We start from the raw sequence: 25792 nt of genomic DNA on the forward strand, positions 1-25792 counted from the left end.
AAGGTCGTCAGCTGCCCCGACCCTCCCAGGGACCAGAGAAGTCCTGACCTTCCTTAAAGTTCCTTCCTTGGCAGGGTTAGTACAGTTGAATCATAGACTATTGGGGTTGGAAGTAGCTCATAAGTCACCCAGTACAATCTCACTGTACATCCCTCTTACCAGCCTTGACTTGAACAAGTCATGGCAGCCTATGGCAGCCCATGTCACCTGTGGACAGCTGTAGCTCACTGGAAAAGACCTGATATTGGGCTGAAAGTTGACTTTCTGGAGCTTCCACTTCTTGGGAACAAATGTATATCCCTCACCTACAATCCTGAGCAGGAGGTTTGTGAGACTCCAGGAGTCAAAGCCAGCGGAGGGTGCCTGGGGCCTAAAAGCAAGGAGGGAGGGCAGCGAGAGTCCACAGAGCGGAAGCTCTACCCTTAGAGACCTCTATCCATCTAAACTGAGGCTGGGACTGCGGGGGAGGGGGGAGGCCTGGATTGGGAGGAGGAGAAGAGGGAAAGCCCTGAACGGGAATAAGTGAGTGGCTTTGAGCAAAGCCTGGCTCTTCATGTCTCATTTCAACTGTGGGGATCAGACCATCCCGAGGTCAGTTCTAATTCTGATACTCTGCAGTCCTGAGTCCTTCTACACACACACATCTCTTTCAGGTTTCGATGGTTGTACTCTTATCTGAAACAGTGGGTCGACGATTCGAGAGCCAAGCAGGAAGTAAGGCAACTGCCCAAACCCTCTCTCTCATCCTGGCCAGACCTGGGTTAGGCTTCGCGGCTTGCCCTGGTTACGGAAGGGCGGAACCATTCCACCTTACCCGAGTACTGACGCACGGACGGGAACACTCCTGCACGGAGTAAAGAAACGTGAGCTTTGGAGTGTCCTTTTAAGTAGTTGGGAAGGAGGTGTGGCCGAGGGGACTGGGAGGCCGGAGCCTGGCGAGGGGGGAGTGGCCAGGGGGCGTGGCCGTAGCGTCTGGAATGTTGTTGGGTCCTCGCACCGCATAGTAAGGAGGGGCCACGCCCCCTTTCTCGGAGAGGGCCAATCGGAGCGCCGGAGCAGTTTCAAGTCTCCCCCTCCAGCCTGCCCGCCCGCCACCCCACCCCCATCGGGGATTCGCTTTTTCCGTAACAAAATAGCAAAGCTCCAGATGTTCCACAGCCCGGGCTGCTCACAGGTGGAGGGGCCCAGGGCCTAGGACGGTGCTTCGAGGCGGCAGGCGCCGGCGGGCTATAGAGAGGCCGGGTCCAGAGCCCGGAGGCGCGCGGGGGTGGGCTCTGCAGCCGCGGGTTGTTTATCTGGAGTACGGAGGGGAGGGGGGAGCCTGGAAACCGCCCCGTGTCCCATTTCCTCCTCTTGTTTTCGCTCCGGATTCTCCATGTTGGACCCAAACTGAGGAGCCCGGAGCTGCCGCCGGGGGATCGGGTCCGGGGGCACCCGAGGGAGCCACTGCCCGGGCCGCCCGCTCACCGTACAGGCCGCCTCCCTTCCCGGCCCAGGGAGGGAACAAGAGCAGGGATGTGAACAGCAGTAGGAGTCGGAGTCTCGGGAGCTAGAGCCGGAGCCGGAGCGGGCCCCCGCCCAGGCCCCCCAGCCCAGCCCAGCCCAGCCTGTGCGCCCGCGCGTCCTCCCGCCCAGCCAGCCCGGGCCCGCGGGATTGTTAGATGGAACACGGCTCCATCATCACCCAGGCGCGGAGGGAAGACGCCCTGGTGCTCACCAAGCAAGGTAGGGGCAGCAACTTCCCAAAACTTTGCGTCGCCCCCGGGCGGGGAGGGGGCTAGCACAGCCCCGAACCCGAGTTCCGACTTCTGACCTCCCGAGGCTCAGAGCAGGCGATTCCGACCAGACCCCCTACTCCATCCACCCCTGCGTCCCGGTCCGCACTCAGACCTGGTGAGGGTTGCGCGGGCCCCCGGTTCCCAGCGCGCGAGGGGGAGGGGCATCATCCGCGCAGCTGTCACCGAGTCCTGCACCCCCCCACCCCCGGGCTGAGAGACAGAGGGGTAGGGCTCGAAGTGAGAGTCGCTTCAGTCCCCTCCAGAGTTGGGGGGGTTGGTTCGTCACTTTATCGCACCACATCGCGCAGCTGCCGGACAACGGCGAGGAGAGGGGTGGGGAGGGAAGGGGGACAGAGGGGTCCCGAGCGGTCCTGATCTGGAATGGAGCCGGGACTGGAGTCCATCACTTCCCGGGCTCCCCCAAGCCCGAGGTCGCTCAGGCCGCGGGCGGTGACGGGGTCCGGCGGGACTTGGGACCAAGTTCACCGCCCGGAGGCGGGGGCGGCCGCGGTGGGGGAGGGGCCGAGCCCTGGCGGACCCGACCTGGCCAGCCCGCGGCCCTGCGCTGGGCCCGGGACCTTGGCGCGCGGGGCTCTCGCTGGGCCGCCTCCTGCCGCTGTCGCTGAACAAACAAGCGCGACCCCGAGGCCCGGCCGGAGCCCCTCCCTGTCCCGGTGCGCTTCCCCGGGGCCGCCGCCGCACACACAGAGCCGCGTTTGTTTAGCCCGGGAGCGGTGTCCCTGGTTACATAATTCGCCGGATGGCATCAGACCCGGCGTGTTTCTGAATCGCGCAGCGAAAAAGTGCGAGTTCTCCGTGGGCAGCGGCTCGTGGCCCCCGCCTTCTTGCGGGTCAGGTGGAGACACGAGGGGGGTCTCGGGCCCTCTCTGGGGTGGGCTTGGGGGCGGGAGCGGGAGGAGGCGGAGGCCTCTCCTGGGGACGGGGGGAAGGTTGGGCCCGAGGGTGGGATCTCTGAGTTTGGTCCGGGTGAAGGCCCCGAAACTCTGTCCCCCTCCCCTATGTTCCTCTTAGGGCCTTGAGGAATGTGTCTAAAATAGCGGACAGAATTTCCGCGGGGAGTAAGGACTAGCGTCTTTTTTTTTTTTTTTTCTTGGAGAACTTCCAGGACTGGGGCCACCTGGCCCTGAGGCTGAGGAGAGCATGCTATTGGGACCAAATTCAGAGCGTTACTGCCCTCCCCCCGACCCCCTTAGAACGGGGCATGAAAGGCCAGTGCTCAGTAATTGAACATATTGAGGCCTAGAGCCTGGTGGGAGGCCAGCTCTGGGGCTTGCTGTAGCCCCACATGTCCCTATTTGGCATCATTAGTCAGCAGATCACTTATTTCTGGGGTTCGTGGTCCCAAGGAGCTCCCCCAACTTGCCTAGAGATGAAGAAGCTTGGCTGGTGGTTTCAGCCTTTCCCTAATTCTGCTGGTGGAATAGCCGGGAAGGGTAGTGTGTGCTTCCTGCATCACTGGCTTTTCTTTAAATAAGCCTTGCCTGCTCAGATCCCAAACCTTTAAAAAGCCCCTGACTTCCTGCTCTCCTGGCTGCATCACTAACCAGGCTGCAGCTTCACCTGTCTGCTGGCTGCTCAGCTGTGCTGAGGTCTTAAGAGAATAGGCTTTCTGTGCTTATAACCTCATTCCTGACTCTTCTCACTCTCTTCCCAACCTCATCCCAGGAAAGGACTCCAAGAGCTAGCCTGAAATGAGCAAATGTGGATGTGGAAGGATTCCAGAGGGAGCACTGTGATGAAAAGAGGAAAGAGCAGCCCTGAGTGTCCCCACTCTGGTCCTCTCTTCCTGTAGGGGCTCAGGAGGGTGCCTTCCTGGACAGGGGGCTACACCAGGACTGAGGGGAAGCTGGACTGCTGAAGGGGCAACTTACAAATCAGGGCTGGAAGTTTCACCCACTAGGGCCGGTGGCGGGGAGCAGAATAGATGACAGCAGAAAGCAAGCAGCTGGCTTGTTGACAGTGCTCAGCTGCTGATGTTGGTTGAATTTTCTTGGAGTTACGGTTTTTTTGTGTATGGTTTGTCCTTCAGACTTATCCCTGGAGGAATCTGAATTCTGAAGCCAATAGCCATGGGACTCTCTCTCCCGCCATGTAATTTGACTGCATTCCGGAGAAGACATACTTTCTTCCTAGGCTGCTTGGGTACCCAGCAACCAGCAGGCCAACTTTCAGAGTCCCTCATCACTTAACAAACAAATCCCACCTCTTAAAAAAAAAAAAAAGAAAAGTGGGGGTGGGGAGCAGATGTTTTATTTATCTCCTTAAGAAGCTAGTAAATTGCTCCTTGCCCTCCCCACTCTCCACCATGTCCCATCTCTAGGCTTTGCCTCCTTTTAGAAAAAGGGGAGAAAGTATTGAGGCAGTTTATTAAAAAGTAAATTTCTAGAGAGAAAAAAAATTGCCTCTAGCTTGGGTGGTTTTTAGTGAAGTTATTTACCATTGCAAGTTTTTTGGTACTTTTTTATTCTTTTCTTTTTTAGTATTCTATTCTCGGAGCTTTAAGGCTGGCTGGGTGTGTTGATGATTCAAAAGTAATTACAGTAGGGGAAGTAGAGCAAAGTTGCTGAAAGCATTGATGATAAAAGGACCAAAATTGGATCATCTTCCCAGACAGATGAGTGAAATGGCTTCCTGGTACAGCAGGGACAGGGTTATGTGTAATATCAAAAGTTAAAAAAGCTAATGTGGCCCCAAAACGGCCACTTTTTGGAGCCTCGTACAAGGGTGTCACGTCCACAGATGAGAGATTGCGCCCTGGGCTTTGGGGTTAGGTGGGAAGAAGCCAAAGAAACAAACCCACCCTGTCACTTCCCAGTGTGAAGCAAGGTGGAAAGCGGCCTCTTCTAGAGGTTTAGTGAGCCACAGCCCCTCTGGGGGAGCCGGGGCCTTCCTTGTTTTGTGACACCCCTTCCTTTCAGGGAGACAATGCTGATGGCCTGGATTGTCTTCTCGCATGGAGAAATGAACAACAGGTTCCTGTAACTGCCATCCCTAAGAATTAGGGTGGTGACTGGTTTTTCTAGCTCTTGCTTTCTCCCCGTAAGGGAGGAATTCTGCATATTCTGCCTGAAAAAGCTCAAACACCTTTCACTGTAGTTGTAACTAGGCCTTTACCATGACAATCCTAGACTGAGTCTCTCTGGGGCTTTCTTCCCTAGCTTGCTCTGTGGGTGCAGGGTGCACGTCATCGCTCGCTCCTCCTGCCCCACTAGTGCCTCTTCCTTCCTTGCCCAGTCTCAGCCTTGGCCCCTTCATGGCTGCTGAGACTTGCTCCTGTGTCTCCTTTGCAATTGTTCCCCACCTTCGAGTCAGATAGGGGCCTGTGTGGTGACTTAAGCTTGTGTCTCCTTCCTCTTGAAGGAACCCAAGGGAGCCCCACTAACTGGGCTGCATCGTCTGTGAAATGCCCCCAGTCCGGGCCTGGGAGCGGGCAGTTCTGCTGCTGAGCTTGACTTACTGAGCTCACAGTGGAGCAGGACCTAGGAGTGGCCATGAGAACTCCTCCAGAGACGGCAGAGGCAGGGGTGGCCCTGACTCCTGTCTCCAGGGGTCTTAAACTGGGTGGAAGAGAGGTCCCGTTTCATCCTCTTGGTGGGACCTTCCAAATCCCCAAATCCCTTATGATCACGGACTTTGTTAAAATGGTAAATACAATGGAAGTCACATTTCTGGCCAAGGTGAGTGGATGCTCCCAGCCTTTCTGTGGAGAGTTAATACATGTGTTTGTAACTAAGTATGGGGAAGAAAAGACAATATGGATTTACATACATGTATACATACATACATACATACGTGTGTGTGTGTGTATCCCTTCCTCTTTTTCTCAACTTTTTTCCTCCTAGCTTTCCGGTAAGTTGAGTTACTATCTTTTATTCCCATCTTGGGAAGTTTGGCCCTTGTGATGAAGAAGGGATGACAAGGAGGCAGGGGCAGCAGTTAAAAGTGTTCAGAAAAATTGCTCCAGGAGCAAAATTGGTTGCTTCAGGCCTGGGTGCAAATCCCTGCTTTCCCTGTTCACAGCGAGACTTGAAGAATCACTTTGGTGTGCTGAGTGGCATGTCTGTAAAGTAGGAGTATTGGTCTCTACACTTCTGCAATGCTTGGTACTTGGTAGATAATTGATTAATGTTAACGTCTTTCTTTTTTAGACAGCTAGACCACCGCTGCGGTCCTCTTCCATTCCCCCAAGGACACAGTGCAGACAGCACACTGTCTTGGGGGTTTTATTGTTAAAGACAGGTGGCCAGGGGTCAGAAGGGACACTGATGTGGGGGCTTGGGCCTTCTGGAAGGGTCAGCCTCTGAGGCTTGCAAACAGCCTTGCTGCACAGACCCCTTCTTTGTGTCCCTGTGACTTGGGATGGGGTTTTCTCTGCACTAATGCAAGTAGCACATGCCTTGGGGCTTTTGCCTCTCTGCCCAGCGCCTAGGCATTGGGGGTGGGAGGAGGCCAGGCAGCCACGCGCCTCCTGTGAGGAGTCTGTGAAGTCTAAACCTCTTGCGCAGTTGCTCGGCCCCTCGGAAGTGGGTACAGTGAAGACCTGAGACAACTGCGCTACGTTCTCTGCATTTGCTTTGAGAGTTAATGAACCCGGTGAGAGTCAGTTTTTTTTTTTTTAGGGAATTCCAGTAACAAAGAGAAAATGAAACTGGGGTATTGAAGAGAAATAGATGTTCTTAATCTATGTCTTTGCTTCTGTGGTTTTGGGGTACAACCTTGAGAAAGTACAGAAGCAGCATTAAACTGCTTTTCACCCAGTCTCCAGCCAGCCAGTTGGAGAAGCACAGGATTAACTCACTTCTCCTGGGGACATGGGGTTGGGTGTGGCCCTGTCATGATTCCCTCCCTCTTCTGAAATGGAGGAGTAGTTTCCAACTGGAATGCAGAGGAGCTTAGTAACATGCATATCTTATGAAGGAACTAGTAGAAATCAAAATAGAGAAGTTGACTTAGAACTGGAAGCCTCTCTGGACCAGAAGCCAGCTAGTACAGGGCTGCTTTGTCTGCCAAAGTGCCCAGGCCTTCGGGTCTGAGAGTGCCTGCACCAGGTCTGTCATAACGGGATGGGTACTCCGGTGAGCGCACAGCCTCCTGGGTGGGAGGTGCACGTATGTCCTGTTTTACTCGTCAGCTATTCTAGGAGTTAACCTTGAACCTGATCTCTCAGTGGACCTGCTGACATTTCCTTTCCCTTCCCTGGTGCTCCTGGTCCTTCCCTGCCACCCCACCCCCCTACCCCAAACCAGACTTTGCTCTTATTCTCTTTTTATTCAATATTTTCTTTATCTTTTGACATGTAAATAGCTTTGGCATCCTGTAGAATTTGTTCTCTCCCACCTGCACAGTCCTTGGGGAACAAATGTGGCCCCAACCCCAGTGAGACCTGGATCTTTTGGCTCGATGATAGAATAGAGCAAGTACCCCTAGAAAGGAAAACCAGACCCTGAGGCGCAAGTCCTTTCCGAGACCTGCGGAGACACTGAGCTGGGGAGATGAGATGGGGAAAAGGGCCAAGGGGATGCTGGCTGACTCACCCTCCAGTCCTGGAAGGGTTAGTCAGGGACCACTGGCAACCTTTAGACATTGGCTTTCAGCCAGGGACACACATCAGAATCTCCTGTGACACTTTCTAAAAATACAGACCCCACCTGGGTCCTACTGAATCAGAGCATGAGCAGGTGGGCCAGGCATACGTGTGTTCCAAATGCTCCCCGTGATTCTGACAGGTGTCCCTGGAGAAGAGCCAGGTGAGTGCAGCAGTGGCCCCAGCTGCCTGTTTAGCCCTGAGCAGGAGGAGTTCCTGGAGGGATCCAGTTTTGCTGTTTGTTAAAGATCCTGTGGTTCCTAAAGGGGAGTCCAAAAGTTTGCTGAACGTGAACGGACAGAGTAATGATTGCCACTTCCCAGTCATGACCACAGACGGTATTGTAGAGCACTTACCGTGGGGCAGGCACTGCCCGAGCGCTTCGTGTCTAGTATCTCACTTAAGCCTCACAGTGACTTTGTGAGATAGGAATGATCCCCACCTGATAGGTAAGGAAACCCCAAGCACCTTATCAGTGGGAACGTGGCTGGTTCCTGTCAGCCAGGCCTGGCTCAGGGTCCCCCTAACCCTGACCTGAACTGCCTCATTTGCATTGTGCATTCCACTTTTTAAAAGTCCTGTTCAGGCTTCAGGTGATCTGAAATCACCTTGTGAGACACCCTGCAGTGTAGACCTTTCCCAGTTGGCCTGTAGGGAAACTGAACCCAGAGTGGTGTGCCTTAGGCAAGAATACAGGGCTGTTTGAGAGGCTGAAGTGGGGCCAGAGCCAGGCTTCCTGACGTTCAGTCCAGTGCTCTCTCAGTGGACACACCTGTACTGGCTGGCTGGTCCCAGGTGCAGCTGGGATGTGGGCCAAGCTGGTGAGAGACTCTGCAGGCAGGACAGACTCCCGGGCAGACTCCAGTCCTTCTGCAGAGGCCAGCCACGAGAGGAAGGAAGGAAGGAACTGGTTGGCCAACCTCAATGAGAGAAGGAGAGACTGTGTATGTGTGAGAGAGAGACTGTGATTGCTTTTTGTGGAATCCCGGAAACGGCCATTTCCCTGGGTTGGCCCTCCCACTACCTCTGTGTGACCTCTGGGATGAGAAGGAATTTCTATGGTCTGTTTCAATGTGAACATTTTGAGATTGAGACTGAGATAAGGGTAGGAAAGTGCTTTGTACTGAATGACTCGCAGCTGAGACTTACTGAGCATTTGCTAGGGCCAGGACACACCCTGAGCACCTTATAATTCTCACAGCTCTTTGAAACAGGTAATGTTAGTCTTCCCATTTTATGGGTGGTGAAACTAAGGCCCAAGGCTACACTCCTTATATGTGGCTGATTCAGGGTTTAAACCCAAGTCCATGGCACCTGTGTGACCACTGTTCAGTGGTCAGGGGAGAGATGGTTGAGGGTCCCTTGCTTTGTTCTGTGCCTTTGTTCCTCTTGCTCCGTCTCACTCTCACACATGTCACCTAAAGCAGGCTGCATAGCTGGAAGGGAAAGAGGCACTGGATTCTTCAGATCTTTCACCAAATCCAGGCATTCCAGAAATTGGGCAGAAAGCCAAGACAGGGGCTGAAACAGCCACTAAGAGGGTGTTGTGTCCTGCTGGCAGGTTTCTTTTAGCTCCCAGCCTCCCACAGGGGTCTTCTCAGCACCTCCTTGAGGGGAGAGAGGCTCAAGGTGGGCAAGTTTGGCTTCCAGTTCCCCAGGATGACGTCCCTGCCCTAGTGGGAGCTACATAAAACGGGCAGGGTCCAGTCCTTTGGGTTTCCCTGGATGGCACCTCGGGTCCGTCCCTGCTGCTGCTATAGGGCATCAGATCGCTTCCTGACATCCACCAGGAACATTCTGGTATCGGGCTAGGGGCTGAGCCTGCCGCTAGTCCAGGACCTGCTGCTTTTTCTGGGGGCCCCACCCCTACCCAAGCATGCTTCTAAGGCACGTTAGAGCTGCGCAGGAGGGCGTCCGCCAAAAGGCTGATTCTGAAATCGACAGGTCGTGTTTTAGAAGTTGCCACGAATCCTCTGCTCCCAAAACTGAGTCCTTCTTGAGGGAAGGTCCTTAAAGTTGAGGTCCTATGTTGAGATCAGTGGCAAGATTGCTGAAGAGGGCCCGGAAAAGGCAGGTAGGGTAGTGAGTGGCCTGGGTTCCCCGCCCCCACCCCCCAGGTGGCATTAAGGACACAGAACTGAAGGAAGTCCTCCTTTCTTAGAAGAGAGAGGCAGGGAGCCCTTCTGCCCGGGAAGGGGGACTAATGGAGGTGGCTGCGTAGGTAGGACGACCTGGCCGCGAGGAGGGCACTAGTGTAGAACATGCTGGTGTGAGCCAAACAGCAGGGCTAAAATGACTTTTTAGAAGTCCATGCTGTCAGCTTCACAGCTGCTCTTTGGGACTTTAGGAACTGGTGGTGAGCGGGGTAAGGCCCCGCCTGCCTTGTCACCTAAAGAGCAGTGTCAGCAGTTAAGCACTGTGGCAGCCGGTGCACCCTCCCTATTGTTTCCAGTCTTTTCGGTGTGGGAGATGTCTAGGCATCTCTCACCTTCTTGTTCCCCTGCCGACTCACCTGCTGGTCCAAGAGCCCTTCCGTCCACCTGGCACTTTAGGGCCTGTCCTTAGCCAAGGCACGGATGCCCCTTGCTGAGGACCTGGGAGGACTCCTCTCCATGGGGAGCCCCAATCAGATGCGTCTTGGCTGCAAGGCCCAGGCAGCTGGCCAAGAAAGGCCGGAAATGCTCCAAATACTCTCCTTCCTCCAATAGCTAAGGGGAGGGAGGCCCCTCCGAGAGGCCATTTTATAGTGATAGCCAGACTAAAGCCTTTGCTGTGGGGGATGGGAGATGGTGGAGAAGGAAGTACTTCTGAGGGCTGAACCAAGAAAGCATCCTTCTACGTGAATGGGCTTGTTGAAACCCGACAGCCATAGATAGAGCTTACCTTCTGCTGAATCCCAGGCGGATGTGTGGAGTTCCTTTGCTGGGACACGAAGCTGTGTTCTTGGCAACAGTGATATCTGAACCTGACCTTCAGAAGAAGGTTAAAAATAGTGTTGTCCTGGCAAAGCCAGTCTTCTTCATCTGTGTGTGTGTGTGTGTGTGTGTGCGCGCGCGTGCGCACATATGTGCATGTGTACACACATTCATGTGTGTGCACAAGCTTCTTAAGGGGCAGAGGCAAACGGTGTCCCCACTGGTGCTTCTTGGGGCGGGTGGTGGCGGGGCAAGGGGAGAGGGCACTGTTTATCGCAAATGGAACGGCCTCATTTGCTTTCCTGGTATTTGCAGAATACCAGCTGGGGAGTTTGCAACAGGAAAACAACTTTTGTAGTAAATTTGGGAGAGGGTATAGGGGTGGTTTTGACTTTTTGAAACCTGCTCATGATCAGAGTCCCTGGCACCTTTCTCATCTTCTGTTTTTGAGCTTCAACAACATGCTGGGTACAGGACGGCCCCTGATCTCCTGCTCCTTGCTTCCTGGAACGAGGCCCACAGGGTTGCCAGGCAGTGGTCATCTCCCCTTAGATAGTTCATTAAAGCCAGCACAGCATTTGGCTTTAGTCTGCCCAGCACGTTACTGTGCAACAGTAAGTTTTGTTTACCCTCTGAGTTAGGAGAGCGAGCGGTCTTGCTGGTATTCACAATTAATGGATGAGGAAACTAAAGCTGTAAGAGGCTGTGTGCCGAGTCAGTAACTGGCAGGGCCTGGACCTCGGCCCAGGTGACCCGTGGAGTGGGGGAGGGGCGATGCCTCCCACAGGCCCCCTTCTCTGCACACCCTGCCTCGGGAGGAAGCCTCAAGGCAGTGAGCTAGAGGGGTGGCCTGGCTCCCCTGTTCTCGGCTCCCAGTGCACTTTCTCCTTAAGCCAGAGCTCCCCTCATTAGGTGTGCGCTGCTCCTCTCTGACATCCAGCCCCAAACCAGATGTTTGGAGCAGGAAGATCAGATGCACATCAGCAGCTGAGCAGGAGAGGAGGGCTGAGTGTCCACAAAGCAGGCAGCAGGAGGATGACGGAGGAGGAAGAGCAGTTGACTCTGGGGCCGCATGGCACCCACTGGAATCCTGCCCTCCCTCACTGGGGAAACTGTGCAGTGAAATCCTCACCCGCCTGCAAATCCTCTTGTGCCGGTGTTCCTCTCCTGGGGAGGCGGGGCCGGTGCCCCTTCCCATCACACTCAGAGGGGTGGGGGTGACCTGCACCTGGCTGTCAGGGACACAATGCCAAGCGCTGGCTGAAAGGAGTCCTTTGAAAGGCTTTGACACAAGTCTCAGATCCCATCCCACTCTCCTGTGTGTTTCCCCTCACCCTTAAACCCACTCTACAAAGTGGATCTTGAACCAAGGCTCCGGGCTTCAGCTCCTCCCCCTCCCCTCCTCCATTGTCCTCTTGGTCTCCCAGAGGTGTGTGCCGGCCAGAGCAGGTGCAGGGCAGGGCTTGGAGGTGGGGGGAAGCCAGCCCCGAGTGCAGTCCCGTCGCCTTGTACTGTTCTACCCTCGCACCTTTCTGGACTGCCCGAGAGGGCAGCACAGAATGGGGGCTGGACCCGAGCTGATTCTTCACCAGCCCAGCCTAGAGAGGAGTAGAGGAAATGCTCTGAGGGAACTTGAGAGGCCCCGCCATCTCCCAGTTGTTGCAGGAGTAAAGGTACCCGGTGCCCGAGCTGTACTTGTGAAGGGCCCTGGCTCTGGGTTCAGGGAGATCTGGGCTCAAATCCTGGCTCTGCTGTCCTGCTACCTGTGTAGCCTCGAGCAGGTTACTTACCCTTCTGTGCTTCAGTTTCCCGTCTGTAAAATGGGGGATTGGTGCCTGCACATGGGTTTGTAGTGAGGATTAAACGAAGTGATGATGTCAGGTATTTTAACACAGGCTTGGCCCATTATCAGTGCTCAGTTAACAAGCCCAAGGCCCAGAAAGACCAAGTGGCCTTGCCTCAGGTGCTCCGCTCCTCAGAGCCCACCTCCCTCTCATCACAGAGAGGAGCCCTTTCTAACCCTTCTAGGCAGTTGCAAATCTATGAAGGCTTCCATAGGCCCCCGCTCTGTGGAAGTGACAGTTACCGAGCACCTGCTGCTCAGAAGACCAGAAGCCGATTAATGTCCCCAGCTGAGGCCGCTGCAGGCTCTGTCAGGAGGGCGCCGTGTTGGGGGGGAGGCCAGAGAGGCCCTGATGGGTTCTCAGTGGCAGTGTTTGTAAAAGGTAAGGAGGACGGGCAGCCCAGAGAAGGGCTGAGGGCAGCAGGCTCCAATGGCAGGGGCAGTGAGGGACGTCAGGTACCCACCCTGCCGTTACAGCTCTGGAGCGCCCTCCCCCATCGCCTGCCCCCGAGGTTAAGGCATTCTTGGTCTCTGAGGCCCAGGGGCTGCCTGGTCACATTGTGTTTTTGAGAAGACCCTCCTCCCCTGCAGAGTCCAAAGCGCGCTGAGGAGCCTGCGCCCCGTCTGCGGCTGAAGTGGGGTCTCCCGCGGTGGGCACTGGCGGGGCCTCTCGTGGCCCCAGGCAGCTGCCCCTTAACCCTCCTGCCTCTCAGGATTACTCAGCCTTCACAGCGTCTGTCACTAAGATGCTGAGTGCATCTTGATGGCCTCTCTTCAGGAAAGGCTTGGGCTGTGTGGCCTTTTAAGAAAGGCTCGGTGCCTGGGTTAAGCCTCTGATTGTGGTTCTGCGTGAAGAAACCATAAACCAAAGGAAAAGCGATGGTTCAGCTTTGGTCTTGGAGCTTTGTGTCAGCTTCTGCTTGAGTCCCTGAGCTTGGAATTGAATATGGGCTGTACAGGCAGGTGGAGAAGCTGTCCTTTCCCTCCAGTTTCCGCATAGATTATTCAGAGTAGGAAAAAGTCCAAGGAACCGCTCATCTTGCTGTCTCTAAGTGTGGGGCTCTGCTCTCAAGTTTGTCTCCTTGATGTGGAGGCCTGGGGCAGGGTCTCCAATGCAACTTCCTCCTTCAGGACAAACTCCCCAGTCCCTGGAAATCTTGGTTCTACCACCAGGGCCAAGAGCTCCAGAGTGGTATCTAGGTTTTTAGGTTAATTCCTGGAGAAGCCTGATCATTTTCTAAAAGATTTCTGACGGTCATACCAGTGTCGAGGAATCTGGTCTGACCCTAGGAGTGGGGGGAGAGAGCTCTGGACCGAACCGGCCCGGGGTGCCTGGCCTGCACCTGGAGTCAGAGCTGAGTCGGTTGTCCTGGGGCCGTGCTGACTGCCACTTGACGGATGGTCACTGGCCATTTCCTCACCCTCAGCCAAGGGGAATCGAGTTTGGTTTTCTCTCCTCTCCAGGGGCTCAGGCAGCCAGCAGCTGGGTGTTAAACGGCCCTCCCATCACCTCTTCCACGGGGGCTGCCTCCAGGCGCAGATGAAGCGCATGTTCTGAGGACTGAGCCGAGGGAGCTCAGCCCTGCTCCTGAGGGCCCACCGCGTTGCCTCCCTCTTCCCTTCTCAAACCTAGCAACACAGGGAAGGTTGTCCTCAGCGGTACGTTGTTTGTCTTACCCCGCCCCGCAAAGACAGAGGCACTTCCGGTGCTGATTTTCCCGCACAGTAGTTCGCCCTGTGCTCTAAGTTGAGCGGGCGGATTTCATCCTTAGGCCTTGCGCCTGCCCTAGCCGGGGCAGAATGAGGACCATCTGGCGGCGGTTGTGCAGCGCCACCTCCTGGCCGCAGTACCCATCCTGTCTTCCTAGTCTTGCTCAACAGATGTCAGAACAGCTCATCTGAAATAAAAGGAACTTGGAAAAGTTATTCCAAAGTCCATTCCTGGTTGATCCTGTAATGCCCATAGCTTTTTGTATCAGCTTGACCTTTCGGGGGCTGCCTTGCTGAGCCTCCCGTTGCAATGGCTTTGTATCTCCAAAGCCCGAATTGTCAAGGCAGGACTTAGCAGCTGTAGTCTAGAAGCAGGGACATCAGCCTAGAACCCAGCGCTGGATGTGTGTGTCCCAAGAGGGTAATCTGCCTGTGGTCTTTGAGGGGAGGGAGTGTTAAGGAAAGTAGCTGGACTGTGGAAAGGAGACAAGGGTGTGGACAAAGCTTGTTGCTTCTTGTTGGGGCCACAGCTGTTCTGTTTTCTAGTCTGTTGTAGTCTGGGCTCAGTGCTGCCACTGACCTGGAGTTGAAGGAAGCTGTCGCAGACGAGGACTGCCCTAACGTGAGGGCTGTTGCTTACTCCCTTCTCCAGGACGGGTAGTCTTCTGGGAACTGGAGTTGGGGAGGATTTTTGTTTCTGTGAATTGATTTTGAGGGTTCCCTCAGTGTGCTGCTTACCAGAGTGGATTCTATACCTCTCCCCATATTTCAGTGCCCCTCCCTGCCATGGAATGCAGAGCAAATTCCCTGCGGCTCATTTCCTAAGCCAGGGACTGGGGGTTCCTGCTGTTTCTGCTTTACAGAGAAGCTGTTGGAATAAGCATGTACATTTCACTCTTGACTATATTTGGTTGTTTGCCAAGCACGTGCCAGGTGCCCCGGCGGAGCTGACAGACCAGAGGGGATATGGTATGGGGGTACATGGGGACCAGTGCCCTGCGGCTGATGCTTCTGTCTTTCCCTCCACTCTAGGCCTGGTCTCCAGGTCCTCTCCTAAGAAACCTCGTGGACGTAACATCTTCAAGGCCCTTTTCTGCTGTTTTCGTGCCCAGCATGTTGGCCAGTCAAGCTCCTCCACTGAGCTCGCCACGTACAAGGAGGAAGCCAACACCATTGCTAAGGTAGCTGGAGCACAGTGGTGTGATGCCAGCAAGGATGGGACTGCTGGGGGGTGGGGGTGGGGTCCCTGCAACCATGGCAAGTGGGCAAGGCAGCCTTGCCTGAGTCAGATCTTTGGCCCAGAGGAGGCCCTTTTTCCTTCCAGTAGTAGTCCATCCTCTTCCTGTTGATTCGCACTTGTGGTGTGGGCCATCGGATGTCCCTGTGGTTTCTGCGGGTTTCTGCGGTCCCTGCAGTCCATATCCTTCCAGCTTCCAGGAATGGTGCAGGCACTTTGCATATATTATCTCCTGAGACCCACAACAGCCCTGCAGGGAGAGTCAGAGGATTCCTGCCCACAGACCTGGAAACGGACTCAGAGGGTTTATGCAGCCTCTGAAGGGCTAATGGGTAATAAATGAGTGTCAGGGTTTGAACTCAGATCTCTCTGGCTGTAAGTCCTGTGACTTGTTTTTTCACTTTGCAAAGATACCTTCCAAGTTACTCAACTTTCAGGGAACCAAGGAGTTGAAATTCCGTCACACTCCATAACCCTTTCCAGCAGTCTCACCTGTACCTGTGAGGGACATTTGAAAATGTGTGGGTATTTTTGATTCTCATAAAGGCCAGAAGATATGTCTGGCATTTCAAAGGTGGGGACAGAAATCATTCTGCCCCCAGTGCCATTGGTACTTCTTTCCAAAACACAGGTCTAGCTGTCCTTTCTCTGTTTCAAAACCAAGCTAAAGACATATACATTGATGAAAATCACTTCCTTATTCAGTAGGGAAAAATGGTTAAACAAAGTACAACAGTACAGTACTACTAAACGAGTAATTTTACAGAGTTCACAGTAATGTGGAAAAGTATTGAATTATAACATTGAGTCAAAAAGCAGAATGCAAAATTATATATCACGAGGAAAAAAGACTACCAGAATAAGCCTGAAGGAAAGGCACTAAAATGCCAGCATTAAGTTTTTCTAAGTGCCAAGAGTTTAATTTTTCTTCAGGGTTTCCATTAAGATCACTTACTACTTTTTACAACCATAACATTTTTATTATTGGCAAAAGACGAGAAAAGCCTTTCTCTGCACTCCACCTCCCCTCAGACTCCGGGACCCGCAGTGTGGGTTCGGGTTGGCTTACTTAGGTTTTGTAGGGGCCCCACACCCACCCTTCCCCCAGGAAACCCCCCAAAGTAGGACGTAGAAAACACATGTTCTCAAAGAGAAGACTGAGGACTAAGCAAGAGGCTACACCCCCGAGATGAGGAGTTGTGATTTTGGCTCTGCCTCTCCCTCCAGCGCCTCATCAGCTGCCCGAGTTCCCTGTTCCTCAGAGGAACTAGGCGGTGGCAGCTGAGAACATGGGCACTGCCTTCTCCATCCTCCATCAGGCCTCTTGTGGAAAAGAGGCTCTGGTCTTTCCCCTTTCATACCCAGCTCTTAAGGAAAGTCACTTCTGTCATGTCAGGACCTTCCCAGGGGCTGGGGTTTTGGGGAGAAAATTCCCCTCCAGGCCTGAGGCCAACGCAGTGGGCTTTAGACAGACGGGGAAGGTGCTGGCGGGCCGGCGCTGACCCCCCCCCCTCTCTCCCACAGTCGGATCTGCTCCAGTGTCTCCAGTACCAGTTTTACCAGGTATGTGAATCTGACAGGGTATGTGCTCAGAAGCCCCCAAATCCTGTGGTCCCTGCTAACCCCGTTGGTGATGCCCTCATTCCTCGGTGCCTTGTTGGCTACCTCCCAGCCCTGGGAAGCTATTTGTCCCAGATACTTGCTGAGGGCCCGCTGTGTGCAAGGCGTTAGATTGTGGGGGGACAGCTGGTCTCTACCCCAGGACAGCCCCGGCTTCCATCCCCCATCTCCAGATCACTTCACAGTCCCCGAGGGAGGCGGGAGCATGGGGCCAGCTCAGTCTTTTCCCTCTCTACTCTTGGCATTTGAGTGGCCCCTTTCCTGGGCTGAAGTGGGGGTCTTCCATCTCCTTGGTGAGCCCAGGTCTTCCCAGAGTTCTGCTGAGGGAAATAATTAGTCTTTCTTGGTGGCAGATCTCAGTAGCCTGGCTCTGGTTTTAGATCCCAGGGACCTGTCTGCTTCCAGAGGTGACAGAGGAAGATCAAGGAAGAATCTGCGTGGTCATTGACTTGGATGAAACCCTTGTGCACAGCTCCTTTAAGGTAACTCCACATCTGGAACACTGCCTACACCCATCTTGGGCTGAACTGTGAGCCCGACTCCAGGTGCCGTGAGGCAGCCTGAAGCTGATGGAAGAGTGGTCCGAAGGGGGAGAGCCGGACCCTGGCATCTGGCCACACTGGCATCGCGGATACCTGGAGGCCCCACCAGGCAGTGTTGAGTGGGAGCCCCTACTCTCCCCGGTCTCTGCCAGTAGGCTGCAGCTGACCCTGTCACGCAGCACAGGAGCCACCAGGCTCTGTGCGGGGCAGGCCTCAAAGAGAGGTTAAGTCAGCCTTGGACCTTGCACTTTTATCAGGATGTTTGTTAACTCAGAAAGGCCTGGAAACTCTCAGCTCAGGTAGAATTTGTGGGTGTGGGAAGTAGGGAAAAACCGCAAGGGGTATCGCACCCTGTCCTGGGGTGAGGACCACTTAGTGAGGCGCAGGAGCTTCCTGGAGCCTCTGAGATCTGTCCCTCCCTGCCTTTCCCAGGGGACGGGGTAGTGGATGTGACAGGGACTAGGGTGTGGCCAGGCTTCTTGTCCCTTCCCATGTGCTGACTGACTCCTCTGCCTTCCAGCCGATCAACAACGCTGACTTCATAGTGCCTGTGGAGATCGAGGGGACCACGCACCAGGTGAGCCCCTGGCCGGCGCGCCCAGCCCAGTGGCCCGGGGTCCTCCGCCCCTTGGGCTTGTGTTCCATTGGTTGATTATTTCCTGCAACTTCAGCCTCTCCATTTTTATTGGTACTTTTCGTACTGGAGGCTTTCTCATCTTAAAAAATTCAGCCTCTTATCCCTCGCTAGCTGTCACCTTCTTTCTCTTTGCAGCCAAGCTGTTTAAAATTAAATATTACCTAATAATATTAATAGTTATCGTTCAGTTATCTCCCCTGCCCTGTATGTGGCCAGCACTGTTACATGATGTATTACATTTTCTCTAATCCTAAAAAGTCGGTATCTCTGCCTGCTACAGGCAAGGAGGCCAGTGCTAGCGGTCTCCTCTCCTCCCCTGTCCACCCCTGCCATCGAGCTGGTGGATTTGTTCCTCTCGAGCTCAGACATCTCCTTCTCTGTAAAGCTTTCTCCAGTTCCCCTGCCTTGGGGTCCCTACACTGGATTTTGCCCTAGTAGATGGTCAGTTCACATCTATCAAAGAGCACTTGAATCTAAGTAAGAACAGGCATAACCTGCTTGGTCCGGGGTTAAGGATCCTGTGGTGTTGGTAATGAAAAACCATTTCCTCAGACGCTTGCTCAGAAGGCCTGCCAGCTGGCCTGAGAGTCAGGGACCATCAGGAACAATGCCCTGGTAACCCCAATGCTTATTTTCTTGGCCTGATCAAATAGAAGGGTTACTTGTAGGGAAATGGGGTTTGAGGTGTCCATGGGTGGTCATCACTGTCCTGTGTCCATTAGAAGCTTTTTTACATCCCTCCACCCTCCTCCCAGCTCAGGTGCTCCACCATGCGCAGCGCTGGACTCTGCCCAGCAGCCCTTACAGTCTAGGTGAGGGCGTAGAGATGTACAAATCCCACAGGGAAAAGACAAAGGCGTATCTTCGACCAGGCAGATACACACTGTGAGCTCGTGTTAACAAGGGAGGTGTGAGTGATGGAAAAGGGATGAGATTAAAATAGGGGTGGGGGGGCCATCTACCTGCTGAAGGTGGGTTTTCAGCAGTGAGTGGTGGGAGGGTGCCAAGCTTGATGAACAGCCAGGCAGAGGGAAGGACTTGTTGAAGGTTGAAGAAATGGCAAGCGAAAGGAGGCCCAGTTGTGGTACCTGGAGCAGAGGGTTCCTGCCTTAGAGCTGGGGGTTCCGGCGGGGCCAGTCCGGGCCACCTCCAGGAGGGAGAGTCACGGCAGGCACGTGCTCTCCGGGCAAGGAGTGGCGGGGGGAAGAGGAACTTTGCGGGGATGGTTCTGGCAGCTGTTGTGTAGGCTGGAAGAGAGGGAAACATGGATGGAGGCAGGGAAGCAATAGACAGCAGACCTGTGAGGGACAGGCAGCCAGGGAACCTTTTAGGCTAAAATGTACAAGATTATGAAAGGTGGACTCGAGTGTTAGGGGTGGCTGCTGGCAGGAGCAAGCACAGAATAGGTGGGGGTCACCAGCGCAAGGTACTGCAGGGTGTCTGATCTGTGGTCACTGAGGAAAAAGTCACTTCCCTTGGTGCATTTCAGAGAAGCTCTGTGAGGGTGTGAGGTTTCGGGAAGTATCTGCAACTTTGCCTGATGGGGACCTGGACTGCCTGTCCTGCCAGAGCCAAGGACAGGAAACTCCCACAGAGGCTGTGGCTGGATTCAAGTAATCCAGGATAGGCTGTGTCCATCTGTGAGGCCTATTCTTGATTACTTGTTTCTGGAGGCAGCTGATGGTCCGCCGCCGGAAGCAGAGATGGCTCCTGGGACATAGGCGTTTGCGTTTCCTCCTGCGCTGGGTCGGGGTTGGGCCACGGAGCCGGCAGAGGCCTGGTGAGGAGGCGACGCCCACGCCCCAGTCTAGGGCAGAAGGCTTCCAGCCAGGTGGCCCCAGAGGTTGGGCTGGGGGGTCTGGACAGAGTAAGGTTAAACCACCTGTTGCTCTTGGTGGTGACAGTGACCGAAGCTGTGGCGCTTCCCCCTCCCAGGGATGAGCAAGCCTCTCTGCTTTTCCTCAGGTGTATGTGCTCAAGAGGCCTTATGTGGATGAGTTCCTGAGACGAATGGGGGAACTCTTTGAATGCGTTCTCTTCACTGCCAGCCTGGCCAAGGTACCTGGGGGCAGGAGGGGAGTAAAGAACCAGGAGCAGGTGTGGCAGCTCCATGCATGGTCCAGCAGCTCCTCGCTGGTCCACAGGATGCCACTGGGAAACCAGGACTGCACCCAAACAAAAAGCATCTTCTCTTCTCCCAGTACGCCGACCCTGTGACAGATCTGCTGGACAGGTGTGGGGTATTCCGGGCCCGCCTGTTCCGTGAGTCCTGTGTGTTCCACCAAGGGTGTTACGTCAAGGACCTCAGCCGCCTAGGAAGGGACCTGAGGAAAACCCTCATTCTGGACAACTCACCTGCTTCTTACATTTTCCACCCAGAGAATGCTGTGAGTGTTGCAGACAAGCCCACCCTGCAGAGGGTGGGAGAGCCACTGCCCTAGGAGGGTGGGGGGTGGGGGAACCGTGGGCTTGATGGCGGAGCGCACCACCCCGGGGGGCGCAGCCGGCCGCCAGGGGCTTGGGGCAGGGGCGGGAAGGAATGGCCGCCAGGAGACGCAGGCCGCCTTCTGCCTGCCCCAGGTGCCAGTGCAGTCTTGGTTTGACGACATGGCGGACACTGAGTTGCTGAACCTGATCCCCATCTTTGAGGAGCTGAGCGGAGCAGAGGATGTCTACACCAGCCTTGGGCAGCTGCGGGCCCCTTAGCCTTCCCTGCTGCCAAGCAACGGCCATCCCAGTAGGGGACTTTCCTACACTGTGCCTTTATGATCAGCCTGACAGAGCGGAAGCTGGAGCATCTCACCAGATGAGGCCTGGAAACAGAAGTGATTGGAAAGAGCTTTAGGACAGGTTAGATGCCAAGTGGGCAGATAATCAGACCAGCGTTACCCAGAGCTGCCGGCTCCCCGAGTTGGGTTTCTGAGATGTAAGAGTGAGAGAGAGACAGAGAGAGTGAGAGTGAGAGTGTGTGTGTGTGTGGCCTTGAACTGTGGCCCCGGGATATAAATGTTTCAGGTTGGGGGAGAAGCTGAGTGATCAAGACTTCCCTAGTCAATCTGTCTCCTCTCTGGTCACCCTGAGAGCCACTGAGCTCAGTGGGGATGAAGACTATTGAAGGCTTCGTTGCCAAACCCACGGCCTTTCCTCAGCGTTGTAAGGCTTACGCCAAGGAGAAAGGAAGGGTAAGAGGCTGCCCCGGGTGTCCACTACACACCTTCCTGAAACCTTTCTCCGGCCAGCTGCTGCAGACAAAGAGGATGTTTCTGGGAAGATGAAAGCTTGTTTCCAGCCCGCAGGGCCGTCAGGTCCTGTGGCCCGAGGGCTTCGCTCGCCTCTGGCCGAGCGCCTGGCACAGGCCCCTTCCGTGTCTCCCCAGGGCTTGGGTGCTGGGCCTGCCTTCCTCAGCACCTGGCCATAGTCTTGAACCTGTGGGGAAGGAGGTCTTCACCCTGCCCTGGAAGAGGACAGATAACTGATTTCCGTTCTTTGGACTCTTTTAAAAATTCTTTCTAGACATGGAGTGTTGGGCCTGTTTTGTTTCTGACAGAGCTTCAGTCCTGGGCCCAAGATGAATGTGGGAAGCCCTGGGGGTGCAGGGACACAGAAAATCCCCAAAGCATGAATGTCTGTGTCCCCTCAGCTTACAGAGCGACTGAGCTCGGGACTGCGTCCCTAAGTCTGCTCTTCAGGGATCCTGCTGGTGCTGGTGCAAGGACTTTGTTCCCAGGCTGGGGAAGGGCGCTCTGTGTCCCACCCTCCTGTTTCTCGGACAGGGCTCTTTCTCTTGCGTCTTCCCGCAGGGCCTGGCCTGTGCCGATCGCGCTCCTCTTCACCCTTCCTGGCTGTGGCTCTTGCGCTCCGGGGCCTCAGGCACTCCTGCGTTTCCTGGCCGAGGGGATGGGTGTTCTCTCCGTTTAGTTTGCCAGCCTAACGTGCGTGCCTCTTGCCAATGGTAACAGGTGTGAGTGAGCCCTTCACACACCTGCGCTTTGCGTGTCTCTTTGCTTTCAAAGTTTCTTAATAGTGAATGCTTTAAAAAATAGTCAAAATGGATGTTTCCCCAGGATGGAAAACGAAAGGGGAAGTGCTGCTGTAATTGGGAGCACAAGGGGCCCCCAGAAGGGAGCCCCACCTCAGCATCACTGCCTTAACCGTGGCCTCCCCAGGGCTGGGGGGGGGTTGTCTCCTCCCCGCCTTCCCTCTGGGCAGGAGGGAGTTCCTGTCCTCGTCTCTGCTCTCCCTGGAGGCAGGTGTCACAGAGCATTTGCAAATCGCTTCAGGTGCAAGAACACTGCCCACTCAGGACTCATCCCCGTTACCCTTTTCCATTTCCACACACGGGGCCAGTCTGAGGAACTCGCCGGCTTCATGAAAACCAGGTGTTGGACCGGCAGCAGGTTCTGACTGGCTAGCCTCTCTCTCTAGCTTTGTGGTGTCACCTCCCCACCTTGTCCCAAGGTTGTGAGGCCTTGTCTTTCCCTTTGGTGTCACATGAGCAGAGCAGGGTCCCCAAAGTCCGTGTGGTTGTTTCCTAGCATCATTTCCTGGTGCCTGTGGGATTCTGCTGCTGCGGGCGGAGGAAGAGGGCCCCAGGCCTGGCCAGGAGCGACGTCCCTGGGGGAAAACGGGAGCTTCGGATTCTAAGGCCCTGGCCTAGACCTCTATCCTAATGTCGCAGGAGAGTCCTCTCTCCCAAGCCCCATCCTAAGGGGATAGCTCTTGGGCCAAATCTTTGCCATGGGGTCCAGCCAAGCTTTTCTGACTGAATAAGCAATAAGAGGCTCTAAGCTTACCCAGTTCCTAGGAGCCTTTCTGCCCTCCTTTGGTCTCCACGTTTCTGGATGAAGGAAGAGCCTGTGCCTCCTGCTTCCCTAGCAGGCTTGTCCACGTGCTCTGAGTGACTCGTAGCCAGAGCCCAGGTTAGCTTGGTGGGTGTCCCCGCTGCTTCTGCATGAAGCCCCAGCTCTACAGGCCTCGTTCCCATCAGAACCTGCCCTGCCCACCTGCAGTTCCTCACCAGAAATGCCACATTCTCATTTACCCCCTCCTTCCTCCCCTGGAGAAGCAGCTCGGCCAAATAAGTCTAAACAGGGTCCATCCTGTGGACCAGAGCCATCCTGAAGTCATTATTTGCATTCTGGTTTCCAGTTTCACAGTGTGTTAGGGGCAAGTGATGATTGCAAAACTTGCTCTGTAGAGGAATCAGGCCAGACTCATATGGAGGAGGGCAAGACTGGGAGAGAGCTAGTGCACCCAGGATCTGTTCCCGGGTTTCCCACCAACCCTTCCTGTTTGAGGCTGGTCTTCAGGAAGTAATAAGCCAGCGCACCTGGTCAGCCCCAGTTCAAGCCATGCCAGGAATCTGCCCACCTGCCAGGTTCAGTTCTTTAAGGTGCCTCTTCAGGGACACAGTGTGTCTCTCTGATTGGGCTTCTAAATCAAAAGCCTGATGTTCGTGTCCCTCTCATAGGGGGAGCTTTGGACACAGGACCAGTTTGGAAAGGGTCAGGTAAGAGTTTCTACTCTGCACATTGTAGAGGGGACACTCTGTAGGCCCATGGGTCCCTTACTATAGAGATTGAATAAATTTGCTTTCAGTTAACCTGGGACCTTGTCTTTAATTCCCTCCTTCCTCCCAAAGCTTTTGACCATTTTGTAAGTGTATAAATTCACCTCTGAACAGCGGCCCAGAAGCTTCTCTGTGCTAAAAGCATGGGAAGTCTAAAGGCAGTCATTCCTTAGGAGATGGATCCTGTTCTGTTTTGCTGCCCCTGCCCTGTTCCTGAGGCCTCGTTCAGGAAGGCAGCCCCCCCCACCCCCCCGTCAGGCTGTCCCACATCCCGTGTCCCAGCCAGGTCAACTGTCCGAGGAAGGTCAGCCTGTTTTCCCTTCAGGTCTTCAGGTCTTCAACTTACCACTGTTGTCCCTCAGTCGCCTTTTTTGTAAAATGGAGTTTTATTTTTGTCCTTTGTATTTGTTCAATGCCAGTAAATACTCGCATTCAAGCAGGGGAAGGGAGGCGGAGGTCTGCCACGCTGCCCGTTCCTTTAATGCTGTCGGGCCCGCCCCTGGGGCAGACCCTCCTCTCGGGTGTGAGCTTCTGTGCTCGTCCTTATCTCCAGTTTGACACGTTTCCACGTCGTGCCACTTAACCCCCTTCAAGATGCCGTTTGGAGGGGTGGGGGAGATCTGCTTCCCACTGGGCTGGGCTGTGGGGTTCTGACTACCTTGCTTACAGATTCATGGTTTGATAAATCTGTTGTATTCAAAAACTTGAAATGTAGGACGCCATTAAGTGTCTGTTTATATTTTTGGAATATTTGTATTACTTACAATTAATTAATAAAAGTGGGTTTAAAAAACCCATCTGTGAATGGGAGCTGACCCTTCAGTTGTTCATTCGGGCACTACCCCCTCCTTCCCTCAAAACCCCTTCTGTCAAGACGAAGCTGGAGCGCCTGGGCTGGGAGACCAGCTGCGCACTCAGCACTGGGGTTTTGCTCAGGTAACAGAAGTCGGGCTACGTTAGCCCTTCCCGGCCCCCCTGTGGAATCAAGGCCACTGTCATCCAGGTGCTTAATAAGCATATGCTTGGTGTCCTATTGACTTCTGGGGGCGAACCAGAAGCCCCAAGGGACTTGGAGGTTTCATTCCCCTGTGCCCCTTACTGACTTTCCCAAACCAGGACCCTTGAAACACAGAGCCCAGCATGGTTCTTGGCACATAGTAGGCACTCAGGTACTGATTGGACTGACCTCTTGACTCCAAGAGAGACCCAAAGGGGCAAAACAGGATGACCTACTAACATGCTCCTAGCATCTCTCAGACTTCCCCTTTGAGAAATGCCCAGAAGCTTCTCAGGGAGGCCCTCGCCAGCCTGGACATGGCAGGCGCTGAGCGGGCAGCCCCTGCCTCCAGTCATCAGTGTAATGCATCCATATCTACAATATGGCAAATTTCATATCCTCCCTTTTTCCTGCATTATTGATGGGCTGTGCACTTTAAAAAAATCAATTAGATCAGGGCGTGGAGCGGGAGTTAAAAGAACAGAAGCTTTTAAAAGTCTGCTCTTATTGTTTTTGCTGTTTTGAATAGGAACAGACAAAGCTTTCCCTCTGGTTTGAATAAGTCAAGCCCAGGGCTAGGTTGGCCGTGATTGGCCAGGACTCGGAAAATGCGGTTAAGATGCAAATCCAAGCAAATATAACCTGGTGTCCATGCAGCCATTACTAAGCTAAGGCAGCAGGGCCTGGAGCCTCCCACCTTGGCGTGGTTCCTCGTCAGCACTGCTGCTTCCCTGCCAGAGAACTGGGACTGCTGGTGAGAGAGAAGGCAAGGTAAGGTCTTTCTGGCTTATGGGTTCACGTCAGTAGAGCAAGTTTACTGAATGAGAAAGAAAAGGAAGAGGAGATGGAAATTTCCTTGACTTTGTCTTCTTGGATGAGGCTTTTAAAGGGTTAAACCAGGACTTTGTGACCAGTTTTGCAGACTTCCTGCTGAGTTGTTGAGGTGTCTTTTAGAGACCACTAAACATAAGGCACATTTTCAAAAGCTGGGGAAGACTCCATTTACCCATCTCAGAAGAATGGAATGGGGCAAGGCAGAAGTTAAAAGCAGCTTCCTCTGCTTAGGGTCCATTTATAGGACTGTCAGTAGGAATTAAAGGCCACTGGACCCACCCAGGGGCTTGTGCGGTGGTCTCAGGGTGCTGAGTTAAGTTAGGACTTGGGGACTAGGGAGAGACCAAGCTTGGAGGGCTTTGCTGTCACAGATGGAACCGCATTTTCTGGGTGTTCCAGTGTGGCAGTAAGGCCCTTCTTTGAGCATGTCCTCTCCTGCATTTTGGGGGCCCTGGCCCTGCTGGGAAACGGGACTGCTTCTGGCCCCTGGACTCACAGTCCTAGT

The 25792-nt window shown here is 54.4% G+C and overlaps 1 protein-coding gene across 2 annotated transcripts; it reads left to right on the plus strand.

The window, feature by feature from the left end:
* The first annotated feature begins 1138 nt into the window (after nt 1-1138).
* Nucleotides 1139-24266, plus strand: CTDSP2 (CTD small phosphatase 2). Of its 2 annotated transcripts, XM_010993313.3 has the most exons (8): nt 1141-1725; nt 14884-15032; nt 16613-16651; nt 17089-17190; nt 17771-17827; nt 19853-19945; nt 20089-20274; nt 20468-24266. In XM_010993313.3, the coding sequence occupies exons 1-8, from the start codon at nt 1662-1664 to the stop codon at nt 20591-20593; spliced, it is 816 nt and encodes a 271-aa protein (XP_010991615.1). In that variant the 5' UTR covers nt 1141-1661; the 3' UTR covers nt 20594-24266. The 2 variants fall into 2 exon arrangements, with proteins under 2 accessions (XP_064347222.1, XP_010991615.1); XM_064491152.1 differs by lacking the exon at nt 16613-16651 and having other exon boundaries at nt 1139-1725.
* Nucleotides 24267-25792: the final 1526 nt, after the last annotated feature.

Source organism: Camelus dromedarius, chromosome 11, assembly GCF_036321535.1.
Source record: "Camelus dromedarius isolate mCamDro1 chromosome 11, mCamDro1.pat, whole genome shotgun sequence".
In the NCBI taxonomy this organism is placed as follows: Eukaryota; Metazoa; Chordata; class Mammalia; order Artiodactyla; family Camelidae; genus Camelus; species Camelus dromedarius.

What these genes read in the sequence shown, in the direction of transcription:
- CTDSP2 (XM_010993313.3), top strand. Translation starts at nt 1,662, where the DNA reads ATGGAACACGGCTCCATCATCACCCAGGCGCGGAGGGAAGACGCCCTG. An exon ending in AAGCCAACACCATTGCTAAG is followed by an intron (nt 15,033 to 16,612) that starts GTAGCTGGAGCA and finishes TCTCTCCCACAG; the next exon opens with TCGGATCTGCTCCAGTGTCT. An exon ending in TTTTCCACCCAGAGAATGCT is followed by an intron (nt 20,275 to 20,467) that starts GTGAGTGTTGCA and finishes TGCCTGCCCCAG; the next exon opens with GTGCCAGTGCAGTCTTGGTT.